The 13,468-nt window shown below is 45.0% G+C and overlaps 1 protein-coding gene across 50 annotated transcripts in view; it reads right to left on the bottom strand.

The window, feature by feature from the left end:
* Positions 1 to 13,122, bottom strand: part of PUM1 (pumilio RNA binding family member 1) — a 150,864-nt gene extending 137,742 nt beyond the window's left edge. For 24 of the 50 annotated variants that reach the window (XM_008265820.4, XM_008265822.4, XM_008265826.4 and 21 more), the window contains exons 1-2: positions 12,824 to 12,959; positions 8,139 to 8,512 (exon numbers count right to left, since the gene is read on the bottom strand). In XM_008265820.4, the coding sequence (XP_008264042.1) occupies positions 8,139 to 8,501 (363 nt within the window). In that variant the 5' untranslated portion in view covers positions 8,502 to 8,512; positions 12,824 to 12,959. Of the gene's footprint in view, positions 1 to 6,076; positions 6,186 to 8,138; positions 8,513 to 12,823 lie in introns of those variants that run through there. The other 26 variants (XM_070078901.1, XM_070078893.1, XM_070078897.1 and 23 more) reach the window with 9 other exon arrangements.
* Positions 13,123 to 13,468: the final 346 nt, after the last annotated feature.

Genomic DNA, 13,468 nt, shown 5'->3' with positions numbered 1-13,468 from the left:
ATCCCATATGGGTGCCCGTTCTAGTCCCAACTGTTCCTCTTCCAATCCAGCTCTCTGCTATGGCCTGGCAAAGCACTAAAAGATGGCCCAAGTCCTTGGGCCCCTGCACCAGCCTGGAAGACCTGGAAGATGCACCTGGCTTTGGATCGGCACAGCTCCAGCCGTTGCGGCCATCTGGGGAGTGAACCAGTGGATGGAAGATCTCTCTGTCTCTCTCTCTCTCTCTCTGTCTCTCTCTGTCTCTAGATCTCTCTGTAACTCTGCCTTTCAAATAAATAAAATAAAGCTTTAAAAAAAAAAAAAAATCTTAAAAATAGGTGGATGGGGGTCGGCACAGTGGCGCAGTAGGTTAATCCTCCTCCTGCAGTGCCAGTATTCCATATGGGCGCCAGTTCAAGTCCTGGCTACCCGCTTCCAATCCTGCTCTCTGCTATGGCCTGAGAAAGCAGAAGATGGCCCAAGTCCTTGGGCCGTTGCACCCATGTGAGACCAGAAGCAGCACCTGGCTCCTGGCTTCGGATCTGCGCAGCTCTGGCCATTGTGGCCATTTGGGGAGACCTTTCTCTCTGTCTCTCCCTCTGTCTGTAACTATACCTCTCAAATAAACAAAATCTTAATAAAAAAAAAAATAGGTGGATAGGGGCTTAAGCTGCCACTTGTAATGCCAGCATCCCATATCAGAATGCCAGTTTGAATCCTGCTGCTCTACTTTATTTTATTTATTTATTTATTTTGTTTTTGACAGGCAGAGTTAGACAGTGAGAGAGAGAGACAGAGAGAAAGGTCTTCCTTCCGTTGGTTCACCCCACAAATGGCCGCTACGGACAGCGCACTGCGCCGATCCGAAGCCAGAAGCCAGGTGCTTCTCCTGGTCTCCCATGCAGGTGCAGGGCCCAAGCACTTGGGCCATCCTCCACTGCCTTCCCAGGCCACAGCAGGGACCTGGACTGGAAGAGGAGCAACCGGGACGAACCCACACCCCAGCCGGGACTAGAACCTGAGGTGCCAGCGCCAAAGGTGGAGGATTAGCCTAGTGAGCCACGGCACCGGCCACTGCTCTACTTCTAATCCAGCTCCCTGCTAATGTCCCTGAGAAAGCAGAAGATGGCCCAGATCCTTGGATGCCTGCCACCCATGTGTGAGATCCAGATGTAGTTCCTGCCTCCTGGCTTCCACCTAGCCCAGACATCACTGTTGCTGACATTTGGAAAGTAAATGGATAGAAGATATCTGTTTATCTCTCCCTCTTTTTTTTTTTTTTTTTTAAGATTTTATTTATTTATTTGAAAGGTAGAGTTACAGACAGGGAGACAGACAGAAACGTCTTCTATCCACTGGTTCACTCCCCAAATGGCCACAAGGTCCGGAGCTGGGCCGATCCAAAGCCAGGAGCTTCTTCTGGGTCTCCCATGCCGGTGCAGGGCCCAAGCATTTGGGCCATCTTCCACTGCTTTCACAGGCCATAGCACAGAACTGAATCAGAAGAGGAGCAGCCCAGACACAAATTGGTGCCACCAACAGAGGCTTAGCCCACTACACAACAGCACTGGCTCCCCCACTCCCGTCTTTCAAATAAATAAATAAATCTTTCTAAAAAAAAAAAAAAAAGAATTTAAGGTTGTATAAACATTAAAAAGACTTATTTTTAAAAATAATAACAAAAGATAAAAAAAGGGGGCCGACATTTTAGTGCAGCAGGTAAAGCCACACTTCTGATGCTCCACTTCTGATCTGGCTCTCTGCTATGGTCTGGAAAAGCAGTGGAAGATGGCCCAGGTCCTTGGGCCCTGGCACCCACGTGGGAGACCTGGAAGCTCCTGGCTCCTGGCTGTGGATCAGCATAGCTCCAGCCGTTGCGGCCATCTGGGGAGTGGACCAACAGATAGAGGACCTCTCTCTCTCTTTCTCTCTGCCTCTCTGTGACACTGCCTTGCAAATAAATCTTTAAAAAAAAAAGAAAGAAAGAAAATAACATCTAAACAGTCCCAAAATTCAATTATATATATTCAATTATATATATACATATATATACATATATATAAATATAACAGCTGAAAGAGTTCATTATTAAAAGAGAAGGAAATTTGGGTATGGTGCTGTGGTATAGAAGGTTAAGCCTCCGCCTGCAGTGCCGGCATCCCATATGGGCTCTAGTTCAAGTCCTAGCTGCTCCACTTTTGAACCAGCTCCCTACTAATGCTCCAGGGAAAGCAGCGGAAGACTTGCATCCACATGGAGACATGGAAGAAGCTCCTGGCTTCTGGCTCCTGGCTTCGGATCGGCCTAGCCCTGCCTGTTGCAGCCATTTGGGGAGTGAACCAGTGAATGGAAAATCTCTCTCCTCCTATCTCTGCCTTGCAAATAAATCAATCTTTAAAAAAAAGAAAAATGATGGAAATTCAGCCAACAAAAAATGGCTACAATAGGCAGGAATATCCTAACACCAGAAAGTTAAAAAAAGAAAAGAAAAACTTTTATAAAAAACTGTAAAACCGATTGTTCATAAATGAGAGTAATTATGAGAGAAATGGATTTAAGTATTTGGCACAAGAAATAATTCCCTTTTCTCTGACATAGTTGGCTGGCATCACAACCTGTGATATTCTTTCCTTCATCAGTTCACTGGTGAAAACACTCTGCCAATTTGATCTTAAACTCTGTCCTATATGCCAAAAAGCTATTTCTAAAAAACAGGCCCACTAGACAGGAATATTAGCTCAGTGGTATGGTAAAATGTGTTGGCATTAAGATCATACTGATTTACTCCTTCTCTAGAGAAGTAGGTTTCCCACATTACCACTTGGAACACATATAATTTTTTTTTAAGATTTTTTTTTTTTTTTTGGACAGGCAGAGTGGACAGTGAGAGAGAGAGAGAGAGAAAGGTCTTCCTTTTGCCGTTGGTTCACCCCCCAATGGCCGCCACAGCCAGCACACTGCGGCCGGCGCACCGCGCTGATCCGAAGCCAGGAGCCAGGTGCTTCTCCTGGTCACCCATGGGGTGCAGGGCCCAAGCACTTGGGCCATCCTCCACTGCATTCCTGGGCCACAGCGGAGAGCTGGACTGGAGGCACAACCGGGACAGAATCCGGCGCCCCGACAGGGACTAGAACCCGGTGTGCCGGCGCCGCAAGGTGGAGGATTAGCCTAGTGAGCCGCAGCATCGGCCGGAACACATATAATTTTAAAAACTGACTTTAGCATTACTGCTCTTGTGGGGGGAAAAAGACATAGGAGAAAAATGACATTGTTTGTATTTACCTTTTTATTTTTAGGCTTACATTAACAGTCTTCAAAAAGTTCATGGAAATGTGTATCATGAAAAAATTACATGGATTTCAAAAAATTGTTGACACCAAATAAACTTATCTTAGTTTCATTTTTTTAAAAACTTCTGAAGTACCCTCTCAATCTCTAAATTTCAAGCAAAATTATGGCAAAATAATTCTTTGATCTTGGAATATGCTTGCAATAGCTTTGTTTTGTCTCATTTTTGCTCTAGGAAGGTGAAAATCCACGTAGAGCATGGATAAGGGAACCAAAATGACTTTTTTCAAACAGGTTCTACCTGGTGGTTAAGTTTTAGCTTCTCATCTCTCAAAGGAAAAAAAAAAAAAAAACCTCCATCACAAAATTGCTGCAAGAATTAAAAAGTGGAAATTTACAGTCCCGAGCCTAGAACACAAGTCCTCAATAAATGTTTCTGTTACAGAGCTTCTCAACCTCTCAAACTACCTGAAAGCTCAGGCAGCCTCTTACTTACCACACCCATCAGTGAGTGGAAATAAGGGCATAATGAATGATTCTTCACCCAGACACCTGCCTTGCTGTACTACAGGTGGTACCTGTGCTTGTCCACGTGGCCTCTCAACTTGTTGCCATGTGTGTCCCCGCAAGATGGCTCAGCTAAAAGACCCACTCTTACCTGATTACAAAACTGAAGAATTTCTAGTTTTCCCTCAGAATGCCTCCTAAAAGAGGGGCATAAAAAAAACACAAGCCTCTGCCTTGAACAGCTCAGTCTAGGAGGTGAGATCAACATCAGAACCAGTAAATTACAATACACCATAATGATACAGGAAAATGACCGCAGGTCAGTCATTTGTGAGTATTACACAACTGCCACACACCAACTCCCTTAGTTCCTGAATGCTGTTCATTGTCTCATGGGTAGGGCCCAATAAAACTGTGCTTTGATGATGATGATGAATGCCAATTCCAAGTTGGATCACCAGTGTAGGCCTCCTGGGTAGGGAACAGGCTTTGCCATTTAATATTATTAACTTAAGTTTGTTAACTGACCTGCATAAAACCACTAAGTCAGACAGGGTTCAGTATAAAACAGATGCCAGAGTAAACATATGATAAATACACATTGAGGGACTGGTGCCGTGGTGCAGTAGGTTAATCCTCCACCTGCGGCGCTGGAATCCCATGGGGGCGCCGGTTCCAGACCTGGCTGCTCCTCTTCCAGTCCAGCTCTCTGCTGTGGCCTGGGAAAGCAGTAGAAGATGGTCCAAGCCCTTGGGTCCCTGCACCCGCATGGGAGACCAGGAAGAAGCTCCTGGCTCCTGGCTTCGGATCAGCGCAGCTCCAGCTATTGCAGCCATTTGGGGAGTGAACCATCGGATGGAAGACCTCTCCGTCTCTCCCTCTCACTCTATAACTCTAGCTCTCAAATAAATAAATAATCTTAAAAAATAAATACACATTGATTGGCATAGCACAAGATCTTAGGTATCAGAGCTCTGCCAAAAACTGACCTCGCGTTTGATTTGCCCACCTAGCAAAATACAGGCCAAGTACCATGATTATCCTCTCAGCTTCCACCCAGCAGTCCATCATTAAGAAAGGGAACCCAAAATTTTATGGATCTATAAGACACATTTTAAAAACTAATGTTTGGGGGCCGGCGCCGTGGCACAGTGGATTAACGCCCTGCCCTGCAACGCCAGCATCCCATATGAGTGTCAATTCTAGTCCCGGCTGCTCTTCCTCTGATCCAGCTCTCTGCTATAGCATGGGAAGGCAGTAGAAGGTGGCCCAAGTCCTTGGGCCCCTGTGCCTATGTGGGAGACCCAGAAGCTCCCGGCTTCGGATCAGCACAGCTCCGGCCATTGTGGCTATCTGGGGAGTGAACCATCAGATGGAAGACCTCTCTCTCTCTCTGTCTCTACCTCTCTCTGTAACTCTTTCAAATAAATAAATAGATCTTAAAAAAAAAAAAAAACTAATGTTTATTATTTTAAACAATGCTTAGCCAAATACAACAGAAATTATAATCTTCCTGCTTTTACCTCCAACCTAATTACCACAAAAATCAAATACTTTCTACCTGATCTCTCTGTACATACACAGCTACCTACTATATACCACCTGGATATTCCACATTCACCTTAAATCAACATATGTACTACCCAATTTAACCACCTTGTCCCTAAATCAGAACCCCCTGTACTTCTTTTCCTGTCTTCATTTTCCCAGGGACCTAAGATTTCTAATTCAATCACCAATTCTACACACATCTTATTAGTCACATACCATTTTTTCCATTACTCACATCAGGTTTGTTTGAGTGGTTATTCAATTCAGTTCAGCCCTTACTCACCCCAATCTCTTATTACCAACTGGGTCTCCCACACTACTGGATAAAAGCCACTCTATGTACTCAAGATCCCTGCTGCCTACTAAAGTCAATCTTAGCTGCCATTCAAGCCTCCCTCTACTTGTGACCACATTCTTTTTCCCCAACCTTGTTTGAAGGCCAAAGATACATTCCTTCTGAAGTGTTATTATTTGCTATGTTCTAGGGATCAGAGAAATTTGAGCCCTACCTTCAAAACTCAAAGTAAACAGTAAACAAATACAATGTCTTAATAGGAACATCATAAAGATTTTTTAAAATGCTCTAAGTGCACTAGAAGAAGCTCCTATTCTTGGGCTTCTTAGAAGGCAGTACTGATATGCACTGTATCAGTCAAAGAGACCTATGGTCATTGTGCTCAATAAATTTCTATTGAGTAACAACATAGATTCTGCCTTTGTTTCTACTATAACAAAGAACTATTATACCGACCTTTTTTGGAGGGGTCAAGGGAAGCCTGAGAAGTCAGATTTGCAGGTGTGCTCCATTGGAGGCGTAGCAAAAGATGTCAGTTCTGTTTGCTAATCATCACTCAGACTGGCACTATAAAATGAACCTTGCCGAGGCAGGCATTGTGACATAGCGGGTTAAGCCGCCACCTGCCAACACCGGCATCCCATATGGGCGGGGTTTCGTATCCACTGCTCCAATTTCCATCCAGCTCCCTGCTAATGTGCCTGGGAACGCAGAGGAAGGTGGTCCAAGTACTTGTGCCTCTGCACCAACATGGGAGACCCAGAAGCTCCTGGCTTCAGGCTGTCCCCGCCCTAGCCACTGCAGCCATTTAGGAAGTGAATCATGGATGAAAGGTATCTCTATCTTTCTCTCTCTCTCTCTCTGTGTAACTTTTGCTTTTCAAAGAAAATCTTTACAAAATAGTAATAAAAAAAGATTAAAATGAACCTTGCCAAACTCAACCTACACCCAATTTCAAATAATCTGACCAAAACAGTCTAATGCTTTAGACACAAACAGAAAGTCAGGAAACATCAATCAAGCTAAATCCTCTTCTTGGTAAAACGTACTATGATTTCAGATATGATTCTGGATTTATAACATTAAACATATTAAAAGGGGCCGGTGCTGTGGCATAGTGGGTAAAGCTGCCGCCTGCAGTGCCGGCATTCCATATGGGCACCGGTTTGAGTCCCGGCTGCTCCATTTCCATTCCAACCCTGTTATGGCCTGGGACAGCAGTAGAAGATGGCCCAGGTCCTTGGACCCCTGCACCCTCATGGGAGACCTGGAAGAAGCTCCTGGCTTCAGATCAACACAGCTCCAGCCACTGCGGCCATCTGGGGAGTGAACCAACAGATGGAAGACCTCTCTCTCTCTCTCTCTAACTCTGCCTTTCAAATAAATAAACAAATATTAAAAAAAAATTTGACCCAAACAAACAAGTTCTTCTAAGACGACAGCAATAGTTTAAACCTAAAGGTCACAGTCATTCCTGACACAAAATTGTAATCATTTTCATTTCAAATAAATTCCATTTGAGCAGCTAATTTGTTATCAACTTCCCACTACTTTCTAACCATAATATCTTAAAAACAAAACTTGGGGCTGGCACTATGGCATAGCAGGTAAAGTCCACATGGGTGCCAGTTAAGTCCCAGCTGTTCCACTTCCAATCCAGCTCCCTCCTAATGCACCAGAGAAAGCAGCAGAACATGGCCTAAGTCATTGGGCTCCTGCATCCTGGAGGAAGTTCCTGGCTCCTGGCTTCAGCCTGGCCCAGCTCCCTCCATTGCGGCCATCTGAAGAGTGAACCAGCAGATGGAAGATCGATCTCTCTCTGTGCCTCTGCGTCTCCTTTCTCTGTAACTTTGACTTTCAAAAAAATAATACAATTTTTTTAAGATTTTATTTATTTATTTGAGAGGAGGAGTTATAGAGGGAAAGACAGAAAGAAAGGAGCCAGGAGCTTCTTCTGGGTCTCTCACATATCGGTACATGGGCCCAAGCACTTGGGCCACCCTCTAATGCTTCTCCAGGCCATAGCAGAGCTGGATCATAAGAGGAGCAGCCTGGACACTAATCAGTGCCCATATGGGATGCCAGCACCACAGGCAGTGGCTTAGCCTACTATGCCACAGTGCCGCCACCAGTAATAAATAAATCTTAAAAAAAAAAAAGTCACCCATATCCAACAGAAAAGACTAAAATACATATTTGTACTATAAACAATCCAAACAGTTCTAACACGCATATATATGTTAATGCGAAACAATAGTATTTTTGTCAGAAAAAAGTACTCCCAGAAATGTACTGTGTACATGAAAACAATCTTCAGTCTTTTTTAAATGAACTCATCATTTACTATTTAGCACAATGATAAAGAACCCAGTGACAATATTACAAGATCTTAAAACTAATGACTGCTTAGAAGAAATAAACCAGCAATGTAAGATGTTAAAGACATTCACTGAAAGCAGATATCCTAGGTGACAGTGATTATAAGAGTTTCAAAGCTGAAATAGTGAACTTTTTTTACCTGATGTTCTGCATGAATGTTATCCCCAGTAGGCCATCGATGTTTGCTATTATTATAGCCGCCTCCACCACTTCCTCCTCCCCCAAGCTGCTCACCATGCTGCCTCTGAAAGAAGTAGTCCACCATAGCGTCGTCCTGGGAACGGCCTGCAACTCCTATGGATCCTGGGACAGGGCTGGAGTGTGTCCCAGCGGCAAGAGCCTGATTTGCAGCTGGTTGTGGCTGCGCTTGCGACCCTGTTCCAGATGTCAAAACAACAGGCATGTTGGGATTAGCTGGTTCTTGAGGGTGATGTTTCAGGTGGGGGCTGAAAGAGTCCTGCCAAAGCACTGCTTTTCTTTTCAAGACACATGCAACGCTCATTCCACCAACACCTAAGGACAAACAAGTTACATATGGTTAACGTCTGCATCTCTAAAAATGTAGACACCACTATAAAAACGTGAACCCCGGGTTTTTTGCAGAACAATCATGCACAACCAGTTTTTACCAATTAAAATGTCATACAATATACATACAATTTCCTAAACTGAAACTTCCATTTTTAAGTGGCTGTGTGTAAAATAAATGGCAACAGGCACTTTGACAAGATACTGAGACCATGACTCAATACTGCCACTTTAGAGAAGCTTGTGTTGTTACCAAAAGGTAGCAACAAAGAACTACACTTCAAATGAAGTCCTCTACCCAACTTATTTGCACCGTAAGCCAACTTCAACAGGTTTGTTTTTTGTTTTTTGACAGGCAGAGTTAGTGAGAGAGAGAGACAAAATGAAAGGTCTTCCTTCCATTGGTTCACCTCCCAAATGGCCGCTACGACCGGTGCACTGCAGCGGGCACGCTGCACCGATCCGAAGCCAGGAGCTAGGTCCTTCTCCTGGTCTCCCATGCGGGTGCAGGGCCCAAGCACTTGGGCCATCCTCCACTGCACTCCCAGGCCACAGCAGAGAGCTGGACTGGAAGAGGAGCAACGGGGACAGAATCCGGCGCCCCGACCGGGACTAGAATCTGGAGTGCCTGCGCCACAGGCGGAGGATTAGCCTAGTGAGCCGCCGCACTGGCCAACTTCAGCAGTTTTCATAGCTCAGATTGTCCAACTTGAAAGGATCCTTTAAGAGATCCAATATATTTGTAGGATACACCTCTGGGAAACACTGTTAAGACCCTCTGACCAAGAATGGCAACAGAATCTTCTTAGCCCAAACCTCTCCTGAGCTGCTGTCCATGAGGGGAAAATAATCCAAGCTTTTTACCACCAATTTACAATTATAATTGTAATCACACTGCTTCAATTCCTATAAACAGTGTAAGAACAATTATAATTGTAATCACACTGCTTCAATTCCTATAAACAGTGTAAGAACAAACCAAATTCTACTAGTATGGAAACACTATAAAAACCAGAGGACTCAACATAGTAACAGTGTGATAAATACAAATATATTACAGACATTATCTTATCAAAATAACAAACAAAAAAAGAAAAACCCTGAAAGGTAAGGATCACTATCCTTACTCTGCAGAAGAAAACACTAAGGTACAGAAAGGTTACGCAATGTGCCCAAGGCCATTCAGCTAGTAAGCAACAGAGAAAAGATTCAAACTTTTCAAGTCTAGTTCTGTCTACCAACCCCTTGCTACTCCCCAGTAAGTCAACATTCTCACCGGGATCCTCTACTCCTATAGAAACTGAACAAAGGAGCTCTGAAGGGTTACTATGAAACATTACTAGTTAAGTTCCTTAACAATCAAAAACATTTTAACATAAAATAGAATACTTGTTGGCCTGTGGGCACTTAAAAAAAGGTACAAAGTAAATAAATAAGTTACCAATTAGGACATATCTGCCACAGCACCTAGAGCCCACTTTGAGGACTAAGCTCTAACAGTCACCACTACATACTCCTTATCTTTCCCAAGTCTTACTGTGGTATTTGCAATAGAACTATTTAAAAAAGAAAAAAAAACTATCATCTCTCCTTGTTGGATTTTGTAAAACCTCCTGATACAGTAGCACTGGCTTCACACAACTAATTCATGTTTTTAGGTCAGAAGGAAAAAAACATTGTAAAGGTTAACAATTCCAACCTCTCAGAACCTTCTTGTAGGATTCCAGTAGCCTAGCCGTCTAGTCTTCAGATTATGCTTTCATGAACAAAATCTTGCCCATGCCCAAGTACCAGAAAGCCCTGGCTCTGTTTCACCCCTAGTGTTTGCAAAGTGAAAAGCAACTTAATGCCATCCCACATGATCTTCCAAAAAAGTTACCATCCTCGGATGAGCAATATTGGACATTCCCATTTTCTCCCACAAGAAAACAGCCATCCTAACTTACTCTAGAACAGGCCACAAGTTCCAAAACCCAAGTTCTTCCACTAAACTAACCGACTTCCTGGGCCTATTTCCTTATTAAAATGGAGGAAATCCTTGCTCTATGTCTCACAATGTTTTCTGTTTTTTAAACAAAATAAGATAATACATTTCAGAGTTTTTGATCAGAGGAAGTCACCACGCCAAAGACCTTAGAAACTTAGTGACCACCACTTAAGGCAGTTGAGAGTTAGTCTCTAAGAGAACTCCTAAAATAGTAAATGCAATCTTTTCTGAAATAAGGACCTATCAAAATAGTTATCTAACAAGGAATTTCCATATGAAAAAGGAGTCTACCACTGAAACAAGCTGAACACAACTTCATTCAAAAAGGAATGGGGCGGAGAGATTCCTATAAAATTGTTCAAACAAAACAACTGGTGTTTTGTAGGCCCTGAGACTTCCTGCTTTACCTAATGAGGCAAAGCAGTTTCTCAAACAAGAAAAAACCTGGCAGAAAGGGACAATCTGAAAGTGAGCAAATGCCTAACCAATTAACCTGTGTCTTCAGCAGTTTTGTGATCCTAGCAACTACAGCACAAAAATTAAGGAGGCAGTCACCTAAATAACAGAAAACATTTAACTGCTGATACCTTTTTAGGGAACTCTTAACATTCACTAAAAAGTTACATGCAGCATTTGAAATGGTTTTTTTGTTGTTTTTTTGTTTTGTTTTTTTATTTTTTACAAATGACACACTACAGCAAGTATATTAAGCAACTAGAATTAAGGGCCAATCCTCTACCCTGTCACAGCTTTTCATACTGTTTACATCAAGGGGTTTTGTTTTGTTAATATCAGTAATAGAGTTTACTTCAAACAAAGGAACAGGACTTAATCCATCTCTATAATTCACCTTTTACTAAAATGCTTAGTGGTTGAAAAGGTGTTTATTTTTACCACACTGAACAAACATTCTGTGGTCATAAATTTATTTTAAAGCAGTTCGTCTCAAACCCAAACTAAACAAATTCCAACTTCAAAAAGCTGTGGCCTTGGACAAAAGGAATTCAAGTGTGGCTAAGGTAAAATACTAACTCAAAGTCCAGAATCCAGTGAGTAGTTCTCAAAGACCCAGAGAGACAATCAACAGCCCTGGGAGTGTTTTATAAAGTTAAACTCAGCAATGGATCAAAGGGTTTACTTAGCTTACTTAAAGCAGCAGCAGAAGCCACTGATCTTGAAGGGGGCTTACTTGAGTTTTCCAGTGTTCTCACAGAACAAACAAAAAGCTACAGCAACAAACCTACAGTTTCAGAAGTAACTGACTTTAAAGCAGAAACTCCCCCAAAAGCCTCATAAAATCTTAACCATTTCAGTAATAAGAAGTGCACAAAATGCCAACAAGAGCTAAGAACAGGATTTTCTTAATGGAACAATGAAGGGTAACAATCCTCCGAGAAAACCTTGGCTGGTCATGCAGCCTGGGGGTCTGGGGGTTTCTTTTGTTTTTCAGGCGAGGGTGGGGGGACTTCACTGGAAGGGGTTACGAGAGCTGACTCCTCACTTGCCGTGGGAGTGGTCCTCCCAAATACAATACATGACCTGTGTTTATCAAGCACTTCGCCGAGCACGGAAACTATCTAGCATTGTGTGGACGTTTTCCCTACTACCAAGGAGGGGGGAACTCCTCTTCGAGTTGAGAGGCAGACACCAACACGGAGAGGCTCAAAGAGGAGGAACCCCCTAAAAACACGGGTTCTCGCGGAAACAAAAGGCCACAAGCACCCGGGAGCCTACACAGCCACCGGAAACTTCCTGATGGCCACTTACGCACATTTAAGGCTTGCAAAGTTCCCCCCACGGTGGGTCTCGCCTGTGGCGATGGGCCACGGCCGCTCCTAAAGCCATGTATTGTTCCTCCTCCCTTGGCGCTGCCACGGAAGCGCAGGAAGTCGAAGGAATCCGGGGTGGCACAGAATTATACTCCACGGCCACACCGAAGACTCGGGGCTTCGCAAATCCATCAAAAAAAGCAACCCGAATGGCAACATCAATCTTCGGCGGATGCCAACAGGGCCGAGCACAAACAGAGAGGCACCTCTGTGCCCCGAGTCCGGGACTAAGCCCCCGGCCCTCGCCTCGCTTCGACCCCGCTCCCCACCCCCTCCCTCCTCTGATAACAATAGGGGCCTTGCTGCTGACTCCAAAACATGTACGAGGAACAGCGAGTGAGAAGCCTCAGCCAGGGCCCCGGCGGCTTTTCCAAAGCCCTTCTCACCCCCCCAATCGCTCTCAAACACCAATACGAAGGGACAGTCTGCTCGCTAGGGGTCCGGAGCAGCGTTTGGAGCCGGCGGGGTGCGGATACTCACGGGCGGAGCGGTAGGATGAAGATGGATTTCAGCCCCCCGATCTTCTCTCTCCGGCGCTCTCGCTCCCCCTTACCTTTCACTCCAACAACATGGCGGCCCACTGGGGACTGGGCTGCCGCGGTGCATCATGGGATAGGCTCTGGCCCCGGCTCCGGCGGTGGCAGCGGCATGTGCGGAGCAGGCAGGCGGCTCTGGAACAGGTTGCCTGGTTGCCATGCCAACCCAGGGCCTGCGTGAACTCGGGAAACTCGCAAGCAACACCAGCACTGCGCGCGCGAGCGAGCGCACGCCCGCCCGCCAGCCCGCTGGACGAGCGCGCGTGGCCGAGGCCAGAAGGCGGGGTCCCCGGGCCCGCACCTGAGCGCGCGCGGGCCCGGACGTTAGAGCCCTCCCCAGGTTGTCCCCGGCTCTGCTGCGGCTCTCGGGCGGGAGGCCTGCTCTCAGCTACCTGCCTCCATGTCCCCATTGTGAAACGCAGAGGAGTAAGTGGAACTACATATGCAGCGCTTCTCGGAGCCTAGGATTTTTAGCAACAGGCTCGCAGGGTGGTTCGCCAGATCCAGCGCAAAATGGCAAGGTGAGGTCCCTTGTTCAGAATGGGTTACAGGTTTCAAACCGGCCACAGCGGGACATTACATCCGGAAC

This window comes from Oryctolagus cuniculus, chromosome 7 (genome assembly GCF_964237555.1).
Source record: "Oryctolagus cuniculus chromosome 7, mOryCun1.1, whole genome shotgun sequence".
NCBI classification, from domain to species: Eukaryota; Metazoa; Chordata; class Mammalia; order Lagomorpha; family Leporidae; genus Oryctolagus; species Oryctolagus cuniculus.
The sequence above is the reverse complement of the archived record's forward strand: the minus strand, read 5'-3'. Positions and strand labels throughout refer to the sequence as shown.